Here is a 23197-nt window from a genome sequence, read left to right on the forward strand (position 1 = left end):
GACAATATAATGTGGGCTGAGGGCAGTAATGGTATGAACGATGGGTAGAATTTTCCTGAGATCGGGGGTTTTTAATAGTTCACATATAAGATACTGGCAATGCCTATGAGCTAGTCCAGTGTGGCTCTGTTTTTGCCTTAGTAATTTATTTTGAAGCTATGAAAACTGTTTCTATATGTTTCATGAACTATGAATTTTGACTTCTGGTGGTTACTTTTCATGATATGTGTTTTATTCAGAGGTTTATGGACATGTCTGTATTAGCAATGTGGTCAGTTAAAAAAAAAAAAAAAAAAAAACCAAAACAAAAAAAAAACCCCAAGCAAGTAAAAACCCAAAGCCAGAACACCCTGCTTGCTGAGGATGAAGCTGGAGCATCTAGCTATTTATCTGAGCTTCTGTCAGATTTGGGATTTCATGAAATGGAAAGTTCTGTACAACTTTAAAGATAGTACAGTATAAAACAACTGCTGAAATGCGGAAAGCATTTCAGCCAGCGGAGGGCAGCAATGACCAGCCATGCAGGCCTAGCGGGGTGAGCCAGGGAAACCTGATTTGCATAGTGAGGATTTCAAGAAGGCAGAGTATCTCTGTTAATTTGTCATTGCATAAGAGAATACAGCTTACTATATAATTCTGTGCAACTTGAGCTTGAGTTTAGTCAGAGGAATAGTTATTTGTCGAATGTCCTAGAAAAAAATTATTTAAAAACTGTCATTTTGCACTTCTAAGTGATACAGATGCTAGACTAAGGTCATTTAAAATACAGGTTTTTGATACACTATGGCTTTAGATTTTAATTGTTCTCTCTCTCTCATACACATCAGGAACCAGCAAAGCTGCAGTCTCTCAAAATTACAAAACTCTCAACTTGATGGCTTCCAAAAGCCTATGAGGTTCATTAAGCCACCTTTCAGGAAATTTATTGGGAAACCTCACCTGGTAAGCCTAAATATAGAATTAATAGCTTCTGAATTTGTTGTTCCTACACTTATAATTAATTTTTTTCTGCATTGTCTGTGCTGATGTAAATTTAACAATCTGTGGTGTCTTGCCCTTTTAAATTTCAAGTGAGGCTTTATTATCTTCAGACTTTGCTCAACAATAAAACTGCTCATAATTTCACAGTTCTAGTGCTGTACTTCCTCAGATATTTGTTGAAGTATAGATTAATACAAGTGAGCTAAAACCAGTTCTATGGCCAAATGCTGATACAACAAAAATAATTCTTGTGCTTTTGCACGCCTGTGCAGTAGTCCATAAGAACTTTGCTAGTGTTTTTTATAACCTAGCAGCAAGTTGGCCAGGGATTTGTTGTTTCAGAAAGCTAGTTTAGATCGGTATGTTGGGTGAAATCAAAACACTTTTTTCAGCTAGTCTGGAAATAAGATGGTCAACTTTAGATCTCTTATTGAGTAGCAGGAACAGATCAAACTAAACTTTTGAACGAAATTTTATGTTCAAAATGGCTTACTGAAATTAATTGATTTAAGGGGCTTTATGAAATAAAAACTCATATTGCTTGTAGCTTTGTAAAATAAATTTGTATGTAATACTGCATTTCTTCCACTTCATGATGTACCACCTAAACTATAAATTAGAAGGCCTTGTTATTGAGCAGAAACCTGAGGTAATGTGGAACAGAGAAAAAGGATACTCTCCTGTGTTCTAGTTGTCAGCAGTTGGAAGGGAAGGTCTGAATCTTGTTTTGTGTAGGTGGCATTGTTACTAAAACAGTGTTTCTCCTCATTATGATAAAAGTTCTGGGAAGCTCTTATTTCATGAACAAATAAAAATGAGGAATAAATCACAGAAATAATTAGAAATGTCTGAAATAATGTTCCTGAGGATGGAATGTTATGCAATGGAATAGCTTATCTGTGTCGATATTGCGTTTATCAAACCTAGTTTGGGCACTTATTCTCTTTTAGGCTATCTTTCTGTGATGTACTTATAACTGTCTTCCCCATTTCAGTATTTATTAGGTTCAAGTAAATTTTTTTCTTCTGGAAAATTCCTTCTAAATAAATGTAGTCTTTTTTCCAAGTGTTTGTGCTGCTTTAACTTGGGGAACTGGTGAGACCAGAAAAGCTTTATTAATGTGTGCGGTATAATTCCAAAACCTCTTTTTTTTTTTTTTCCTTTTTCTTTTTTTAGTCCTTCTCTGGTGGGTGCAAAATAAGGAGGAGACTAACGTAAATTGTCATTCTTTATACATTGTAATTAATACCCTACAGAGAGGGTTCCAAAAGACCATGAAACTTTTGAGGTCCATCAAAAGTAGCTTTTATTTAGTCAAAGTTCTGACCATCACTGAAAGGTAGCTGCCTTGCAGATGTAACAGTGCATCTTTCAGTGTAAAAGAACACAAGTCTTTAAGAGTAAAAAATATTATGTACGCAAAACTAAGATTGAAGTCCCCCAAAACAAGAAGTAATTGCTCGTTAAGTAATACAGTAATTGCAAACAAAAAGGGAGTTAGTTTGAAATAGAAACTGAGTTATTGTTAGGTGTACTGAAGATTCAGGAAGATTGCATCTTGATATCCAATAGTGAACTGCAAACATGCAGTTTTTAGACAGCCCTGCACTTCAGTGAGCAGTTTCCCATTCAGAACAACAGTAGCTATGGAAGCATGGGTATTACAAATGCAAAGCATCCTAAAGAAGGAATGACTCTTCATGAAGTCAGCCATGCAGAAGCTGGTTTGCAGATGAGTGGGAAGATAAAATACTTCAGTTTGCCATCAACATTTGTCAGTAAAAACAGAACTAATCAGTGCTGACCAACTGGCTCGGAGGGCTTACAGACATTTTGCAAATGTGTCCACAATACATTAATTGGCACTCTTTAATTGCATCTTCTCTTCTGGTTTTGTGTTTCTGTTCTTGCCTTTTTGATTCTTATTCTGCTCCCCTTGTCTGTTTTCCTGTTTATCTAGTATGTCTAATGCTCCTGTTTATCTAGTATGTCTAATGCTCAGTATGTAAAGTAATGCAGAAAGAGGGTAATCTTTTTCCTGGGCAGAGCAGATCACTAATACAGCTAACTCCTATCTGAGGCAGTACAAAAAATTCAGCTGAATAAACTAGCTCCAGTAGTGTGGCACTGCCTGTGACATGTAGACATGTTATGTGAGAATGTATGGTGCTCAAAATGGCTTTCCTTGAAGAGGCTCTTTAGGACTGGGTGCGATTGGAGAAGAGCTTATCCTGGTGGGCAGTAGCTCAAGCTCGATCTCCGTACGTGTAAGCTGCTAGCACTTGCTTTAGTATGGGAGGTTTTTGTTGTGGGAGTTGAGTGGCATCCAAGCAGCCAACTGTAATTTCAGCCACATGTATCATTTCTGTGTTGAGTAGGTTTTCTGTAATAAATTCACAGCTGTGAGACTGTATTCACTACTACTTTGTTTGGAAGTGTAATATTGGTAGAGTTGAAAGCAGCCTTAGAAAAACAAAAATGAATGAAGGTAAAGGCCATTTGTAGCTGCTTTCTGCAAGAGGACAAATGTTTGGAATTTGCCATTCAGTGTCTTGTATCAGAATAGTACGGTTCAGGTGTGCACACTGCTGGGCACCTTGAAAAGCGTAAGGACCATGACTAAAAGGCAGTGTTCAGAGAACAATGGATTTAAGAAGTGGTTTGATGGGTCACCACAACATTGATGCTGGGTTGACCACATCTTTTTAAATGGGAAACATCCTAAAATTAAGGATATGTTACTTGTGCACAGCAGTACGTGGAAAAACTGAGGAAGAGTTTGAAATATAAGCAAGAGCTAAGATAATAGTTGTTGAATATGAAAGTAACTTTTTGTGGTTTTGCTCAGTCTTGCAGATTCTTGGGTAGATATTGGTTCGGTTGGCTTCACAGTCCAAGCAGAGCTCTCTAGTCCTTGGGGGAAGCTGTTTTATGCTGCAGAAGAGACGTAGCAATAGCACATTGTATCTGCAAAATTGTAAAAGTGTGGGAAAACACATGAAAAAGTATGCAATAGACATCTCTTACCACTTTTGTTGAGGAGAGTTCCATCTGTAATCTTAAAAGCAAACCCTTGGAAATCCAAAACAAAAACTGTGACCTTCAACATTCCTCTCAGGTTTGTTTGCTCTTTTTTACAGGTAAATACTGAGAGAAAAGTAAATCGGAGAGCCAGGTTTCAAATGAAAAGCGTAATAGTGCCAAGGCTCAGAAAATATGGCAAAAATAACTTTAAAAAAGAGTATTTGACAGGAAAACCACTGCAGCATCTTAAATTATAACACAGGATTTAAAAAAATTTAATGTATTGGATAAATATTTGCACATTTTCATCTTTGTTAGTAAAATTTCAATGTGGTTTTTATCACTGTTGCTTGAGGAGCTGTGTGTATCAGCATTGGTAAAAGGTGGATGCTTGAAAACTGAAAGGCCTGATCAGTAGATCATAGCTGATGCTAGGATGTTGCCTAATGTGAAAACAGATCATGTGTTGGTCATACTAAAATGTCCTTACAGTGGACTATCAAAATGTAATATTAACACCACTTTTTGCTCTCCTTGCTAAATGGATAATATTAGTCATTTGGGTTAAAATTAAACATGGAAGTGGTATTGACTTGGCCTACTTTTGGTATCCCATGATTAATGAATATGAACTTTTCAGTGCAAGGTATGAGCAGGCCAGTGAAGTGAAGAGTTTCTTGTGTTAATATTCAGTAATTGGGGGTTGAGCTTAAACTTGAGAAGAACTTGTGCCTTGAAGGTGCAAATGTCTGTCTAGCCTTGATTGTAGAAATCTCCATCTAGCCTTGTACCCTATTGACAAGAAGAAGAGTAGAAGATCAGAACAAGTATCTATTTGTACTTCCCCCCCCCCCCCCCCTTTTTTTTTCCATTTAAAACCTATGGTTTAGGAAATTCCTGAAGAGTAGATTGCTGTATCTTCGCATTAAGTAGTTCTAATGTTTTTGTTTCCATGAATGTACTTGAATCTTGAGGGAGACGGGGATGGTGAGGGGTGTATCCACAGTTAATTGAGACAAGCTTTCTTTTAATTCCCAAAGGTTTATTTTTAACTATAACAGGAAATTTTCTTGAATTTTTTTTCATCTTGTTGAATTCTCAGCTTTAAGGAGGAGTGTACTTCAACAGGGAGCTTCCTGATTTAATTATGTGTTGCATGGAGAAAGTTAATTTGATTTCATGGAGTATCTTCATATTCTTAGAATAAGAAGGGAGCTGGGAAGTTCCTGACTTTTTCCTGTGTGTATTTAATTCTCCATACCTTTTTTCTTGGAAAAGCCATTTTTACTACTTTGATCTCATTTCATGAGGTCTTTCTTCCTCTCTTTGTTCTCTGCTGAATCCTCTCTTGTCAAGATATTTTAAGAAGCTAAATAGTTGACTTGTAGGCAATAATATGTTCTCAAAAAAAAAATAAAGCTAGCTTAAATCCCAGTTAGAAGTTAACTTGGATTCTAACACTATTCTGTTGTGTTTATAGCATCACCCCCCCCCCCCCCCCCCCAATTAGTAACAGTGTTAGAAAGCATATCCTAAAGTGTTTCTGTCACTGGAAAGGTTTGGTACTTTGTTAGAGAACAGAAATTCTGTAAAGAGCAAAACATGCATTTATTTAGTATATATGAAAGTATATATACTAAATAATATGCATTTATTTAGTATATATGAAAGTATATATACTAAATAATATGCATTTATTTAGTATATATGAATATGTTAGTATATACAAAATATTTAATGAGGGTTCTCTTCTTAGGCTCTTTTTAAAATGTATTTGAAGCTGTTAAAATTTCCTTGGAAAAAACAGAGTTCAACAGCATTGGAACACTTTTGTGATTATTCAAGAATGGACTGTAAAAAAAAAAAAAAAAAAAATTCATTTGATTGCTAAGAGTTCATTAGCAAGTCTGTTCTGTCTGCATTAGATGACTTTAACATAGTATATGCCAGTCTGTAATGCTTCTGTAAATATTTATAATCATATACAATCACGGAAGAGAATTGTATTTCAGCTGTGTGCATTCTCTTGAGGTAGCTGTCAAGGGAAAAATTGGAAAAGGGCCAAAATACACAGGTAGGACAGTGGCTGGAGGGAGCTCTATTTTAGGCAACCATGCCTGTTTGACTGCAGCTGTTCAGTGTGTTGACACACAACAATTTCAATACCACTTGTCTGTGCGACTTGCTTTTGAAATCAGGTGTGTTTCTGCGGCAGGCAAGTAATCTTCAAAATGCTCTCCTGTAATACAGAGTTAAAAGTAGAATCTTCTAAGGACCAATGTAACATTTGTCTGGTTGCTGCGGTGCTGTGTATAGTAAAAGTGCATGTGTCTGCTCTAAAATATGCCAGCCTATGATGACCATATGCTAACCAGGGATGTCCAGAGCACTAATCTTGTTGCCCTTATTGCTGACTCATGGGATGACTGCTATAGCAGCCTCTCTGCTTCACTTGCTGCATGCGAATTGAGGCATCTGTTCTGGGGGGGCAGGGGTGGAGAACCTTAATTGGCCTGATACCTGCTTAGATATCTCCTAGAGGATGATATTCCAGTAGGATGGTCTGTATCATCTTTGGTTTCTGTGGGCTCTGCCATCACTTCAGCCAGCCTGGACTCCAGACCCTATGCTCCTGTTACTCTGGTTCCTTCAGTCAGTGTCATTGTGTCAAATGCTACAAGATTGAAAGAGTTGCAATATTTGTTAGTATAATCTGGAAACTTTGTATGTTTTCTTGAGTAGTTTAGTAACATTAAGCTAATAACTCTGTTTGTTTTCCTACTAGAATTCTTACTATTCTTCAAAACCAAGTGATACTTACCCTCACAGACACATTAGAGGACACCTTGAAAATGCAGGACCCATCAGAAGACACTTTAAGGTACAGATCAGCTTTTATCAGATATATGTTACATAAAATGGTTAATTGATCCTGTTGAGTGTGGTAACAGGAGACAGGGTTTTTTTAAGGTATTAAATGCCATGAAAAACAGTGTCATCGTAGCCTAATTGTTTCCATTGAAATAATGGGAGTCTTAGCTTTTAGTAGGTAAGAGGGCTGGCAGTAGATTGAGCAGGGTTGTCCTGTATTGTATCCATGCAGTTGAAATAAATAAGTTAACTACAAAGTTGAGAATGAGAATTGCAGAAACTAGACAGTGACTAGAAAGCTCATCTATCCAAAAAACAAGCTGGTCAGGTTTCTTTCCTTCACCTGATGCATACGGAAGCCTGAACTATTTCCCAAGACTGGGAGACATGAATTGTGTTCCTTTCAAAATTGTACTACTGTTATTTTATTAGCCCTTTCATATAGGGATTTCTGGGGAACTAATCTCTTGTGTATACCCTGCATACTGCTATCTATGCATTAAAAAAAAAAAAATTGTGAAGCTCTGTTCTCAGGGCCTCAAGATGGTAAAGGGGCAGGCAACTGTGCTTCTTTCTGGGGTAATGCAGTGGCTTTCTAATGCCCTTTTGATTGTAAAATGTATCATTGGTTCAGCAGAAAACAAAACCCACTTTCTTCCTTTCCTGCTGCCAGTGCCATGCTATGCATGGATGCAGTCAGAGCTCTTTATATTAGAAAAGTATGAATCAAATCTAGAACAACTTACGCTCATTTTCTACCTTAAAATTACCCCTACTTGTCTAACAGGTGTGTTCTCAATAGAAAAATAACACACAGAATAGGTAGTCATCTTTCCTGTTTTGTAGGCAGTGAAGTTCAAGTAAAGTTTTGATGGCTAAGTTAAGTAGCTGGCATTTTGGATGAAATTTTGGAAAGGGGGGCAGTGTAGGTGTGGGGTTTTTTGCTTGCTGTTTTTTTTTTTTTTTTTCCTCTCCCCTCAGACTAAACATAAGAGAACTGTTGGATAAAAAGGATAAGTTGGATAAGTTAGCTTAGTCAGATAGCATTTTTTCCTAGTGTTAGCTTAGCTAACTTTATTCTGCTGGAAAAAAAAAGTCTTTTTCCAAGCTGAAGTTAACAAGTGTAAAGAGTCAGCCTGATACAACTATTTTAACATGGAAGGACGTCATAGCCTCTTAATCAGTATCCCGTCTGTATTGTCAGCCTATAGGGGATGGAGAGATCTTTAGCACTGGCTGACATATCATTGAGGCAGTGTTGGTGGCTGATGTAATATAAAGAAAATGGAAGGCTGCCTTCATATACATCAGCTGGAGATTATGCAAGCATGAAAGTGTCCACTTAAGTTGTCATCGCATGTATATATTAATATTACCTGAGTATTGCTGAATCCAATGATCTGTCCCATGGTGCTTTAATATTTGTAGGGAAGATAGCATATGCACTCGTATTGCAGTTTGCATATGTGTACAGCACATCATTGCCATGGAAACAGCAGTGCTGATTTGACTTAATTTCATCAACTTTTTTTTACGTTTAATTTCCTCCTGTGTAACATAGAGGGTTTTTCCTTCCGATGCTGTTGCTGAAACCTACTTAGGAAGGTGATTTGACTATCTTCGACACTCAGGAGACTTTCTTGGCTGATTATTTAAAAAAACCAGACACACAAACAAACAACCCCCCCGCAATCCCATTCCCTGCCACCCCCCCACCCCACCCCAAACAACAAACCCCACCACATTTCTTCGTGGTATATAAAATGGGGGCATTTTAACTTAATATGCAAAAAAGGGGGGTTACTTAGAGTATTTTAAAAAAAAATATGGTCTTGCAGTATGTTAAACTTTTTTGGGGAAAAAAAAAAAGATTTTAGAACAGCAGTTTTACAAAGGGTCTGGAGAAATCTTAAAATTTGAAAGGCCTTTTTTGTAATGACACTTTGCAATGAATCACTAAGCCAACCTTTAAGTGGGTACATGCATGGTAATCTTTAGAACTAAAATTAATTCACTATTTAACAAGTTTAGTGTATTAATGGCTGTGGTGGGTTCACCCCAGCCAGCAGCTAAGCACCATGGAGCTGCTTGCCCAGTCTCCCCTCAGCTCCGCTCCTGCCCCAGCAGGATGGGGGAGAGAATATGGAGAGCAAAAGTGAGAAAACTCATGGGTTGAGATGAAGACGGTTTAAGAAGTGAAGGAAAGAGGAAGAAGAAAGTGATGCAAAGGCAGTCAGTCACCACCTCCCACAAGCTGACTTGCCCAGTCACCACCTCCCACAAGCTTGATGCCCAGCCGGTCCCCAGGCAATGGCTACCTGCTCCAAAACACCCTCTCTTCAGTTTCCGTTGCTGAGCAGGAGGTTATATGGCACGGAATATCCCTTTGCTCAGCTTGGGTCAGCTGTCCTGCCTGTGTCCCCTGCCAGCTTCTTGCCCACCCCTGGCCTACTTACTGCGGGGCAGAGTAGGGGAAGAAGAGAAAGCCTAGGCGCTGTGCAGGTACTGCTCAGCAATAGCCAAAACACTGGTGTGTTACCAGTGCTGTTTTAGTCACAAATCCAAAACGTGGCACCATATGGGCTGCTGTGAAGAAAATTAACTCCATCCCAGCCAGACCCAGTGCAATGGCATATATTTGCTCATATAGACTTATTTCAGAGCCTGAGGCCATTGGTTCATAGGCATTGTCATTAGCATTATTTATAAAATAGTCTTAATGTAAAACTAGATGTCAATTTAGCAGATTTTTTCCTACTTTAGGCCAGAAGTTAACAATGATTTCCACACACCTCACGTTACCTCATTTTGCTGTAAGCTATGTGTGACTGCAGTGCCTACATACCAAATGTATACATAATCTGTTAACTTTGTCTACAGCTGATTCTGTTCTACATTAATAGTACTGCTATTCCCCTCCCTCCCCACTTGTGGAACATGTAAGATACTTGAGCTGAAACTTTTAAGATGTGTGTAATCTCATTTTCAGTATCTTGTACCTTTTTCCCCCCTCTTATTTGATCTGCTCCTTTGCTTGTTTTCATACAAATGCAGTGGCAGACCACTAAGGCCTCCTTTCTAGCCACCTATGTCAAAGCAGAGAACCACAGCAGCTGTGGGGGAAATGGGAACTTTTAAGCCCCTGAACACAGTTAAGATTAATCCAGCATTAAAAATGTCCTTCAGTTTTCCCTATGGTAGGCATATGCCTACTTAAAGACTTTACTTGCACTTAGTTGTATTGTGCCTGGACTGTGATACTTTTCAGGAAAGAGGTTAGCATTTAATAGCCTTCTGCAAGTGTACTCTGCCTACAAGCACCCTATGAGTAACAGTGGGGGACTGATGGGGCCAGCTCCTCAGTTATCTCCTACATAGTAGGTGGGTGAAATGATTTGGGAAATAACAAAACCTCTGCATCTGCATAAAGGAACCTCTGTTCTGTACAGTCCTTTCTTAGCTGTTCACCAGCCACACAGGCAGAAAAACTGGTACCAAACTTATTGCAACCTCAGAGCATGTGATTTTTCTTGAAGTGATCCTTCCTCTGTCAAAAGGTAACTGATTTCACCAAAATAATTGGGTCATGCTCAAGAAGGTGTATTTCTGTAATATGTTTTGTTCCTTCCTACCCTTTAAAGGCACTTGTAAAAGATGACAAGAATTTTATATGGTCAGGCTGTTTCCTCTTTTTAGCTGGAAAGCCATTGTTTAAATGTGGGGGATGGAAGACCTTTAAATTTAAAGGATGAATATATACAGGAATGCTTTGTGTTGGGACCATGTTGGAAAACTTAAAACGGCAGTACTGGAAAACTATGAGAAACTATGGTAAACAGGGTTTTTCTTACTCTAAAGATTTTTACTGTCTATTTTGTTGGAGGTCTGAGTGCTTAGTGCTTTTTATAACTTTAACTGCTGTGGCCAGTGTTGATCTTGCTATATTCTTTCTGTGTATTTAGAACGCCATTCACCTGTAAGCCTTTTGTTATCTCTGTGGCCTCTGCTCCTGGTCCCACGCTAGGTTAGTTTACAGTATTCCAGTCTGGAGGTTACAAAGGCATAGAGCACTGAATGTATGTTGAGACCATAAGATCTTAAAACTATAGGACAAATATATATGTAGACTTCTGTTTAGTATGACCTTTTTTAGACTTGCCATGTGTGAACACTGCAGGCCTATCACTGAATTTGTTAGCAACAGTGAGGTGTTGTCGTAAACCTTTTTGTTGATGCTGGTTTACTTTCATTAAAGTTCAAAAAAATGTGAAAATATTGTACAATATATTTACTTTTTTCTATGAGGAAGATAATTTCAGATGTTTTAAACAGTAAGTACAATACAGCAGTTCTGAGCCACATGGTAGCTAGTGGTCTGAGGAATGTTAAATGGGAAATGAAGGGAGAGGATCTGCATTTGCAAGTGCATACTTCCGTTGTTCAGTACTGTAAATTTTACATGTGTATAACTAAATATAAACCGTTGAGTTTTGGTGCCCTCATTTTGCACATTTTTTTTCTTCCCTTCCCCCACCTTTACAGAGCAACTTTGCAGATGGCCGTTTGCAATCCCATTATAAATCGGGCTTAGTACAGAAGGGTTTATATATTCAGGCTAAGTACCAGCGGTTACGTTCTGTTGGTGTAAGGGGATTTACCACTAATAAATTCAGAGATGGATTTTTGAGGAAAGAAAAGGTAAGTTGGCTTGCTTTATTTTTTTTACTAAGCCATTTATAAAATATGAATATTCATATGATCCATTCCAATTTTTTAAATCCCCATGGAATAACTTGGATGGGATTTTCTGGAATATTGGCTCTTTGTACTTTACAGGCAAACTTAATTCTGCACTCCTGTTTCTTCCATGTTTATTCCATGGAAACTTGCTGAAACTTGCTTTGGGTAATTGCAAATCAGAGGTGGCCTCTGAGATTCTGCAGTTGCCTCTGCTTCAGTATTCTCTCCTTGAGCTCAGTTGATCTCTGTTCCTATTGATAGGAGGAGAAAGTGACCCTCTAAAAATATTATGTCCTCTTAGGCTATGGTTTTAAATCAATCTGAAGGGTATTAATAATTTTTTTTACTATGTCTGTGTGCTTCTCCTCTTTGTTATGTTACCTTAAATTAATTATGTGCTTTAAAGTACACACTGGAGTGCTGTTCTGAATAAATCATCCTGTACTGTATGTCTGTGTAAAATGGTTTGATAAGCTCAAGCTGAAATAATTAGGCATATCTGTTTTGTGATACCTTTTGATTTGCAGGGTGTATGGGACAACAATAATCTTGAACTGCAGAAGAACTTTTGAACCATATAAAATGTTACAGCTTTTGTGAGGTTCAGTGGTTAAAACATTCTAAATCCTTTATTAGAATTGATCAAGTATGATCAAAGTAGTATGAGGTTACTTGTGACATCAGAGAATTGGATTAGACGACCTACACAGCCCCTTGCAGTTCTGTGTTCCTATGTGAATTCTTATTTGTTTTGTAATTCTGTGTCTACCTAGCTACAAGTAAATACACTTGCGTAAGCATTTGTAGTTGGATTAGAGCTCAGTTCTTAGAGCATAGAAGCATAGGCCCTTAGAGCTGTTTTCAAAAAACCTCAAGTTTACAGCCCAGTGTGGGGAAAAAGCAAAACACCACCCCACCCCCCCACCCCACCCCAAAAAGACAAAAAAAATAGAAAGAAAACCAAACACTTTGGACAAGGTAAATGGGTCACTTGTTACTGAAGTATACTGGTGAATGCCTTTTACATTTGCATGGACTCTGAGAAGTATGATCTCTGAAGGCTAAATTGAGTTGGAACTAGTGGAAAATAGATGGAGAAGGATTTTTTCCAAAAATTATGACCTTGTAAAATGGGCATAGAAGTGCCATAATCTTGTTGTAATGAGCTCTCCCCAATAATTTCCAATGTTCTTCTATAATTGGATATTAAGGTTCTTGTCTGGAACCTATAAAGCATGCGTGTAACAATCTGGCTGCTGGAGATTATGATTTGAATTAGAGAAGCATAGTAATATCTGAATATTGATTTTTTTTTTTTTTTTAGGCCTGATGAAGAACTTGAATATCTTTGAGTTAAAGTAAAATAAATCCTGAAGAATGACACAGTCATTTTCTTAACAGCGTACCGATTGCTGGTTGGCTAGTTATTAAAAAACAAAACTGTTCCTCAGACTAGCATTAACCACACTTTGCCTATTGTAATGATTAAACTTGTCCTTGAGATTTGTTAAACTGGTCTGAACATCTTTATTTCACCCTTTTGAAATAATTATGCATATGCATCCTTTGAGGTACAGTCTTTACAGTTGTGCTGTTTCAATCCATAATTGAAAGAATCTTGTATGTTACATACTATAATAATATAGTACTTACAAAAGTTGGGAGGCTTTTTTCCACTGGTACAACATGACAGTAATGATTTTTTCTCTTTGTAGGGAAATTTAAATATTGCAACAGAAACCTGAACTGAGCTGTGATCCTGAAGTTGAAACAGATAACACAGCAAAGGGAGCATCTGTTCATTTTTTGACAACTTTGTCAAGACTTAAAATAGGATAAAGGAACTAACCCTGTAACTTTCTTGATTAAAAATAACTTTATTTTTCAGTAGTGGAATGCTGCAGAACTTTTTTACAGTTTTAATAATTGCTTTTAAAGTACAGTATTCAATTGAAACATTGTAGTATGTACCTTTAGTTCCTTTTGCGTATCAGTCTCAAGTCATTGAAGGGAGTCTTATTTATTGAATACTTTTTCTCTAAGCATGATGTTACAGATGGAACTTGAGTTGTTATACCCAGAGGTTTATATGTTGAAAGTTTATTGCTTATGTAATAAAAAAAAAGGAAAAAAAAAAAAGTGCCTGAATTGTTTGGTAATAGCACATTAGCTCAGGATTTTCCAAGTAATGACCTTTTAGGTTGTGCAATAGATTTTACACCTCTGTTCAGTCATTTCCGTAAAACAGTATTTTGTATTACTTTAGTTTAATAATATACTTGGGTTTCTGATGTGTATATACATTTGTAAATTGTTAGAATGTTGGGACAACTTTCAGTATTTGATTAAAATAAATGGTAACAGGCAGGTATGTAATGTACTGTAGCAGTAGCTTATAACTGCACTGAAAGCATGCTTGGGTTTGTTAGAGGATTAGTTGGTCTTCTGTATTGAAAATTATTCTGTCTCATTATATTTTGGTGTATGACATTCTTGACCAAGCCACATGTTCTCTAATCTTTTTCATCATAAATGATGTGGTGATTTCCTGGATTCTGAAATTGGGGCCTGAAGTATTTAATTACAAGAAAAACAAAAAACGTAAGTTTTTATAAGCATGTCTTCTAACAAAGCTGTTCATAATTGAAACTGCTTTAAATGCAGATAGCTTGTAATTTTGTTCAAAATACCAGTAATTCTCTGAAGTTTACTGTACTGCAGTATTGTTATGCTGTGTGCAAAATTCCAATAGCCAGACATGTTTTATAAGCAGCTATAAACAGTATTGTGCTTATTTCCTGTTTATAGCCTTTGCCTTAATACATAATATATTATAGGGTTGTGTGTATGTATTACAGGTTTGTTTGGACTTTTTATTGCCAGTAAATTAAAGATGCATAGCACGTAGTTTTCAGAGATGCTCTTATTTAAGAAAAAAGTTGTTAACCATATCCACAATATATGCAGGCTAATGTATTTCCATCATTTCCAAGACAGTGTTAGCCATACAGAATGCAGGCTAGTCTTTGTTGTGGGCAGTAGATCAGAATTCTAATACTGGGTAGAGGTACGTTCAGAGAAAAGGAAATATGGTTTTTGGGTGGAAAGTCAGGATGTGATTTCTGCATCCTTTTTGTAATGTTTTTTCCATGATGCCTTCAGTAGAGACTAAGTGTAGGTATGGCTCAGAACAGCTAAAATAGTGTCACTTAAAATCTACAGTTCATGGGGTGTACTGCTTAGTGTTCATAGGGAATAAGCAGGCAGGAAGTGTGCCACATTCATTGATGTTATGGCCATTCAACAATAACACCGGATGGTTTGTTTCTAAAACCCAAGTTTTCAGTTTAAATAACACTCATTAATGATTCAACTAGCTTTTCAGTAACTTTGACATGCATACACAAAATGGGAAGCTAGAGGAAAGGAATCCCCTGGTCAAATAGAGGCAGGCAACTTTCTGCAGATAAGAAAATGTTTATTTACTTACGCTGTCAGTGATGAATCTGGCAAAATAATCTTGTGTAGATTTACTGAGAGATGAAAATAAGGAATTGAAAAAACAGGTTAAGTGAGTCAATCCAAAGCAAATGTGGAGTAACTGCCGTTGAGCAGCCTGCTGGCAGGAGAGTGCTGCATATACCCTGCAGCTGAGGGCAGGTTTACCCTCAAGCTGACAAGCTGTTCACACAGCTCCTGAATGTGCTAAAGCACTGTAAAACCTAAGAAGTGAAACCATATATGATATAGGACAAACTACTGAAGCTATATTGTCTTATTCAACAGGATACTACTGTTTCTGTAAGCTTCCTGCAGTGTTCTTATTAAAGCCTGGAAGAGAACTCGTTGTTGAGCAAATGGGAAAAGTGGATACATGAAGAAACTTCTGACATGGCAGTTTTGCTAACACTGTTTGGAAGTAATGCTGAAGTAGTCAGACTTCAGTCAGTTAATGCTGCTTTAACCAGGTTTAAAAGTGTGACTGGCTCCTCTGATTTTGTGCTTTCTTATTTTACTTGTGCATGACTAGGTATCTCTAATTTGTTTTGTACTTTAACAGTTTAGCTTTGTTTTTGATTTCTACAACTGTGAGCAACATATTACAAACAAGGGGGTTTTGGCATGTTTACTGACTTTGATTTTTTTTTTCTTTTTTTTTTGCCCATCCTTGGTCCCAAGATGAATGTCATATGATGAAATGTAGTTACTGTTTCAGTTCCTTTAGCTTTTATTTAAGGTGATACCATTTGCTCAAATCACATTCTTTACTGATAACTTTACTTCACTAATTCAGGATTCTGTCATGATAAAACTTTTATATTTTACAAAATTCATAGAGAAATTGAATTCTGTGACTGGGTTAGGTGCTAGAGGCATCTACTCTGTGGTGTTATCTGGTGTGAGACATTACTGTGTATATTTATCTTTGAATTACAGAGACTTGTGTCTATATACTCATACACAAATCAGCTTATTTATTCTTTTAGCACAGAAAAGTTCTGTTGTACTGGAATATAATATTTCGTTGAGAACAATGTATTGAAGTTACTGATTGGGTTGTGAAGGCACAAGAAAAAGCGTTAAGCAGAAGAAAGGTCAATTTACTTGAATAACTTGGTGCCTTTCTGTATTGTGACTGCATTGTAGAAAACACCTGTACAAAGACTTAAGTAATATCCTGATTATTGCATTGTTTCTAATGGGAGCATGGACTGATAACAGTTGTTAAAATAACAACTTACTTTAAATATGTGTGTAAGCCTTGGCCTCAGAAGGAAAACAGCATCTCTTGTATTAGTACTGCATTTGCATTGGAAGGGCAAGTTAAAAATGTGATTGTCTAAGAGCTTCCTAGCTTTCTGTTTTATACTTTGAAAATATAAATGTGAATTGCCTTTCTTTTGGTTGACTTGAAATGACTGTTAAATGCTCATGTCATAGTCTCAATTGTTCACACGTGAAATTATCTTTTTAATTGCTATCCAAAACGCAATGGGTTTAATATGACTAGAGTCTCTGTTGTAAGTGTCTGAAATAATAAGTTGTTGTGATGTTAGCATTTATATTGCTGATCCATTTAATCTCTACATGCATTGGTTAGAATCCTCACTTTAAACTTTGTAATGATTGAGTTCACAAGGTTAACAAAATTCTGGGGCTAGTGAGAAGCAACACCTTGCAAGGCTTCTACAAGCCTGCCTTAACTCTAATTATTATTTACATGTTTAAAATCACCTTACCTGATGGATTTAGATGGTCTCGAGACCTGGACATAACTGTCTCAACTCAGGTAACTGATAGCAGAGGATGGGAGTAAATTCAGCTCATCACCAGTTGTGATAACAGTTCACCTGCTGCCTTCGGTCCCAGGGCCTCAGGGTGAAATGCTGAATTTTCTTTATATGAACTTAGCTGCTTTAAAAATAAAACAAAAACCAAGATTACACTTTTGTGGCATTAAAAAAGACAGGGTTCTCAAAACTTGCTTGTTATGCATTGGAAAGTCATTTTGTGCTGTGTCTTGGAAATGGGTAGTGAGAGTTGCTTGGAGAAGATGATGAAAGATTATAGCAAAGAGAGACTTGATTTCTCAGTATTCACCTTAGAAGACTGTATATAGAGGGAGATCTTTAACTTCCATGCTTTCTGAAGGGATCTTTTTCTCATGCTGTGTAGAAACATGCCTCTTGCCTTTCTTTAAGCATCTGAACAGCCATCTACAAAGTTCTCTATGGAAGAGCTTTCTAAAAGAAAGACTTCAGACCTGCATCCTAATGAATCTGGAAAAAAAAGGATGTTTCTGCACATAACTCTGGCCCTTGACAGATTTCATTCCGTTGCTGCAGGATTTGAAGATAGGACGTTCTTCAGCCTCCTTACGAAGGAAAAAAATAAAAGCCATTTCAAGATCTCCGAAAGCCTACTTGTAACACTTGACTCCTTAATAGACCTTAAGGACAGTGATGAACATGGCAAGTGTGTTCTGTTTCAAGCTTGGTGAGCATAAATTTTCAGTGTTAAGATCAGAGAAAACTATTGTCATAACACCTGCCCCTTCCTTCTGTGCCTGATGGTTTTTGTTGTTGGAGGGGTTTTTGAGTAGGTATTTAGCCATGTGGTTTAATAGCTCTATGCTGCCTGCGACTTTAATACAGTTTTCTTCTGTTCACTGTTCATTGCTCTGAATTTTGTCTAAGCAGTCTAAATCTCATGTTGTCTTTTTAATATTTCATTTTCTGTAAATAATGTAGTAGATGGCTTTTATTTTGTGACTGGCTTCTCTTATGTCTTTATTGTTGAGGGAAGAGACAGGGTGGAAACAGTTGTTCGAGTACACTCTTCATGGAATAAAAAAAGCCTCATTGTTTTGTTTTAAGAATAGCAGGACTTCCCCCCCCCCCCCCCCCCCCCCCAATTGAATGAGGATGTGGACTAATGTCTGCTTCTAAGGAATATATTAATGTTGACCTTATTTATACTGTAGTTTCACGAGTACCACCTAATTTGTGTACGTGCATGTGTATGTACACATGCAAACCAACATTAGAAACCTTTTATCCACACTTAGAAATAATTACATTAGAAATGACATTTTAAAACTACTGAAGATGGAGTTAAATGCAAATGCATTTTAAGTCTGTAGTCTTTGGAGTTCACAATGGTGCTTCTGACAATGTTATCCCATATCTAAAAGCCTCATTCATAAGTATATATTAAGATGTAGGTATGTTTATATGTATGTTTAACATAGTTTATATAAAATCAATGTAAATTTGTTTCTACAGACAATAAATGTTTTAACAAAAATTTCACTTATAAATAATTTAGTTATTTGATTCAGTAGTTATTAATATTTGGTGTCATTTTCAGAGTATTTTACTTGACCTGTGTAGCCATTGACATTTTTTATATAACTGTTGCTTCTATAACTTCATTTATTGCTTCTTTTTGAGATAAAGTCTTGATCCACATTCTAGGCACACCTTTTTGGCTAAAAGAAGCTCCCTTTCCCAAAACATAAAATATTAATCTTCCCTCATTACTAGCACAAAATAGATGTTGTTTAAAAAAACTTTGAAAGCAGGTATGTCCACCTCCTCCATGGCATTCAAAATCCTTAGCATCTCTATCCAATTCTGATTCTTGCCCTGTAAAGGGGCAGAATGGGGGAAGGCACACACTTGCTTGGCTAACTTATCAAAGTTTACATTCAATAAAATAGTGTGCATTTTTAAGAATTGCCTTAATACAGTATCCTCAGTGTGAGGTGAGAATAACCATGTTAGTTTAATACTAAGATCCTGTAACAGAGTGGAGTGAGAAAAAGGTGAAGCTAGAAGAGTATACTTTCCGTGTTTAATGACAGGAAAAGTTAACTTTCCCCATTATTTACTTAAACTTGCCATAATCCAAATCTGTATTGATCTTCACTGTATGTAAATAATTTCAGCTTTTTGTTTTGTTTTTAGAATTCTTCTAATCTGTTATTCTTAAACTGGATAGTAAAGCAGAACTCCTTGATGTGTGGTAAATCTATTGTGATGTAGAGTAGCTACAGAGGGGGAGGCATTGTCACTTTTTTTCCCCTCAGGAAAAATGTTTAAATGATACTTGGGAGCACATAATAATAATGCTTCTCAACTATTTGACTACTGTCTTCAGAAGTGCATGTGGCTGATCATGTTCTGAAGTGCATGTCAGTTTAGATAAAAGTTGCGAATTTTCATTGATACCATTTTAGAAACATCTCTTCAGCTTTTTTAAGCAGTTCCTTAAGAGGTTGTGCTGGCTTTGGCTGGGATAGAGTTAATTTTCTTCCCAGTAGCTAGTACAGGGCTATGTTTTGGAACAGTATGAACACAAAACAGTGTTGATAACACAGGGATGTTTTTGTTACTGCTGAGCAGTGCTGACACAGAGTCAAGGCCTCTTCTGCTTCTCTCACCACCCCACCAGTGAGTAGGCTGGGGGTGCACAAGGAGTTGGGAGGGGACGCAGCTGGGACAGCTGACCCCAGCTGACCAAAGGGATATCCCAGACCATATGGCGTCATGCCCAGTATATACAGCTGGGGGAAGAAGGGGGGGAGAATGTTCAGAGTGATGGTGTTTTGTCTTCCCAAGTAACCATTACATGTGATGGAGCCCTGCTTTCCTGGAGATGGCTGAACACCTGCCTGCCCATGGGAAGGAGTGAAGGAATCCCTTGCTTTGCTTTGCTTGTGTGCACAGCTTTTGCTTTAGCTATTAAACTGTCTTTATCTCAGCTCATGAGTTTTCTCTCTTTTACCCTTCCAATTCTCTCCCCCATCCCACCAGGGGGGAGTGAGCAAGCGGCTGTGTGGGGCTTAGTTGCTGGCTGGGGTTAAATGTGACACAGGTAAAGAGAAGTTTCTTTTCTATATGCCATAATGATCTCTACAGGGTATTCATTCAACAAAGGTAAGGTATCCAAATAATCCACATATATTGCAGTGTTGCTTTGAAGCCCCAGCTGAGAGGTGCCCATATTGACATAGGCTTTACAGGAACACAAGATCAGTCCTATAGAAATTCTTTGGCTTAGCAACAATGGGGAGCTAAGTCTTGGAGGTACTATGACAGTGCTCCCCCCAGTTTACAGTGAGTTTTTCCCACTTTATGGAAAGGACAACCTGCTGTACTGTGTTACTGCTTCACTTGGGAAAGCCAAGAAATTCCTATATGTTAATTGTTAGTGGTAGTTGAAACTGGGAATCTGTTTGAGATGGCCATCAAATTTGCTTTCTCCTATGCATTGTAACACTGATGTTGTGGCATAACTACTTTGTGTTATTCCTTATCGGTTTTACTACCAGCCCTGAAGAGTTCTTATAGGAACAGTGCTATTGGTATGTACCAAGCTAAATTATTCAGTTATACCATTTACTCCATCTTAAACTACACAGCTGGAGCACTGGAAAGCCAAACTTCATAGCAAATTACGATGCTAACAAAAGAAGTATCTTCATTCTTCTCAAACCTGATTGCATCAATTCTACTTAGTTTGACATGTTATTTTGTTCTGATTGACTTGACAATTTCAGCTAGCTTGTCATAATGCTTAAGTAACAGCTGCTACTTCTCATTCTGATAATTTCCCAGAATTAACCCTGTAAATTTTTCAGGTAATAGAGGTCAAATGCCCTTCTGCAATGAGGAATTGTGGATAATAGAAACCAGCATTGTTTTATTAAGGTGTGTATGAATGAGGGAATATTGGGTTTCTGGTAGCATGTGACTGGCTAAAAGATGTTCTGTGTATGTATAAAGATAAAATGCGTTCTCTTCAATTCTCTCCCTCTCCCCCCAGTCTTGGAACTCTGTCAGTGGTTTGTGACTTGGTGTCCCAGCATTCTTGAAAACAATACTGAGGTGGTTCAAGTCTTTGACTTTTAAGTGAAACACTGAACTGGAGGCCGTCTACACCTACATCCAGCCTATTTCCATTGTATTCCTTTTCATAATTGAACTTACTTTCCTTTTTTAGTTATGTTTGAAAACTTTTTTTTAAAATTGAGTATTATCTCTGAAGGCTTATTGTATCACAATAACTAATTTTTTGCAAAAGATTAGAATTAGAAAAGACTACCTGCATTAGTCCTGATGTTCCATTGCTGCTACAGCACGTAAATCAGTAACTTGAAAGCAAGTTTTCATAGCTGTGGTTAAAGTTTTCTTTAAAAAATAAATTAATAAGTCAAGAATTAGGAATTCTGTCTAAATACGTAAGCCTCTCAAACAGTTCACCATTGTCACAGTTTCAAAAATGTGGATTTTCATAGCCAAGGATGCCACCTGGAAAGACTTTTATTCTTTTACACATTTATAACCTCCAAAAAACTTTTTTCAAAATAAACTCTTGTACTTGGGAGGGAGCAGGGGGAGGAGGAGTACAAAAATCTTGCCACTTATGTTACTGGCAGTTTTGTCTTCATACCCAAATTAACTACCTGAGGTTTGAACAGGCTTTTTTCTTAACCTTTCATTAATATTGAAGGAGCTTGTGCTGTAAAAGATGTTACCTGTACTTTATCTTTTATACCAGATTATTTAGTTTTTAATCTGCTCTTCCCCTCTGCTACTACTATAGTATTTTTCCAAGGGTCTTTGCCTGTGAGAAGACTTGCCTGTGAAGGCGGCTCCCTGGCCTCATTAGGTACCTTTCTGTCCAGAAATGTTACTGATCTATGTGAACTCCTCTCTCTTTCGCTCCGTTTTATTGTAGTATGCGTTTCACATCTTCCTGCAATATCTGAAAGGAACAATCAGCTGCTCATGTGCGACTCTGCTCTTTTTTCCGAAACACCACCACCACCAACAACAAAGCCCCTCTTCATCTGATCTTTTTGTCTTCCTTTTCTTCCTTTCACCCCGCCCCGGCCTCCAGAGCCAAACCTGTAAAGGGTGGGGGGGGAGCGTGGCAGCTCCCCTACCCCCGCTTCCCCCAGGGCCGGGGAAGAGACGCGGCGCGACGAGGGGCACCTGCGGAACTGCCGTTGCCTTTCCTAGTCACCCTGAAGGCAGAGGCCGGGGGGCAGGACCGGGCACGGCCTGCAGCAGGTAACGGCTCCCCGGGGGGCGTCCGTGGACGGGGAAGGTGGCTGGCAGGAATCCGAGGTACCCGCCTGTCCCGCCGCGGGGCCCCCCGCTCCCACAGACGGTGCCCGGTGTCCTCCTTCCTCCCCCAGCACCGAAATGAGGCGAGCCCCTTCCCCTCCCCTGCGCTGCCCGAGCGCCCGGTGCCTCCCCGTGCCTGGCTGAGGCTTCCTGGCCTGGGAGGGAGCCACCCGCTTCCCCCTGCCGGGCGAGGCGGGCCTGGCGCGCCGCCGCACCCCTCTCCCCCGACCCTGCCCCCGCTGGGGACCGCCGCTCCGCTTCCTTCCTCCCCGCCCTCCTTCCCCTGCTGCTGCCGCCGCCGCTCCCGGCGGCCCGAGGCGGCGCAGCGGCTCTGGCGCAGTCTCGCGACACTTCCCGCAGCGCCGAGCCGCGCCGCGCCGCTCGCTCCAGCAGCAGCAGCAGCAGCAGCAGCCCGCGGCGGGGAGACCCAGCTGCTCCTCGCACCCTCGCCCTGCCGCACGTACCGGCCGGCGGGGGAAGACGCCCGCCCCCGTGGCTCGGCAGCAGGCGCCTCTAGGGGCGCGGGCTCGGCCGTGCTTTCTCCCGGGCTGCTCTGCCCGGTGGCAGCGGGGACCCAGGTGGCTGGCAGGAGCTGAAGGCTGAGCCCCTTTCTCTCACCTGATTTTTTTTTTTTTTTAATACATACGAATACATATGCTGAGGGAAGCCGAGGTGCTGCTAGCAGGACGCAGAATGCAGCCCGGCTGCAGCGGGTGCTGAGAGCGGCGGCCGCCGGAGGAGGGAGCGGCTCTGTCGGCAGCCTCTTCTCCTTCCCGTGGCGGCGGCTCGGGCTGTCTCTCGCCCCCTTCGTCGTGGCCAGCCGCCGCAAACTTTCAGCCTGTTTCCGCCGCCAGGCAAAGCCCAGCTCGACATAAATGGGTGAGTTCAAGCCGCCGGCTCTGAGTTGGCGGTGCTGGGGGGCCGGCTGGGGCTCCCGCCCGGCG

The 23197-nt window shown here is 39.1% G+C and overlaps 2 protein-coding genes across 4 annotated transcripts in view; both read left to right on the forward strand.

Annotated features, from left to right (window-relative positions):
* Window positions 1-18410, forward strand: part of BCLAF3 (BCLAF1 and THRAP3 family member 3) — a 36206-nt gene extending 17796 nt beyond the window's left edge. The window contains exons 9-13 of the mRNA XM_075521447.1: window positions 828-942; window positions 6791-6886; window positions 11419-11574; window positions 13332-14217; window positions 15403-18410. Coding sequence (XP_075377562.1) covers window positions 828-942; window positions 6791-6886; window positions 11419-11574; window positions 13332-13361 — 397 coding nt within the window. The 3' untranslated portion in view covers window positions 13362-14217; window positions 15403-18410. The remainder of the gene's footprint in view (window positions 1-827; window positions 943-6790; window positions 6887-11418; window positions 11575-13331; window positions 14218-15402) is intronic.
* A 4143-nt stretch (window positions 18411-22553) lies between these two features.
* The window catches only part of SH3KBP1 (SH3 domain containing kinase binding protein 1), a 234139-nt gene continuing 233495 nt past the window's right edge, over window positions 22554-23197 (forward strand). For 2 of the 3 annotated variants that reach the window (XM_075521479.1, XM_075521461.1), the window contains exon 1: window positions 22556-23132. Coding sequence is in view for 2 of the 3 variants with exons in the window: in XM_075521461.1 (XP_075377576.1) it covers window positions 23129-23132 (4 nt within the window). In the remaining variant the exon portion in view is untranslated. Of the gene's footprint in view, window positions 23133-23197 lie in introns of all 3 variants that reach the window. The other variant, XM_075521489.1, reaches the window with a different exon arrangement.

This window comes from Mycteria americana, chromosome 1 (genome assembly GCF_035582795.1).
Source record: "Mycteria americana isolate JAX WOST 10 ecotype Jacksonville Zoo and Gardens chromosome 1, USCA_MyAme_1.0, whole genome shotgun sequence".
NCBI lineage: Eukaryota > Metazoa > Chordata > Aves > Ciconiiformes > Ciconiidae > Mycteria > Mycteria americana.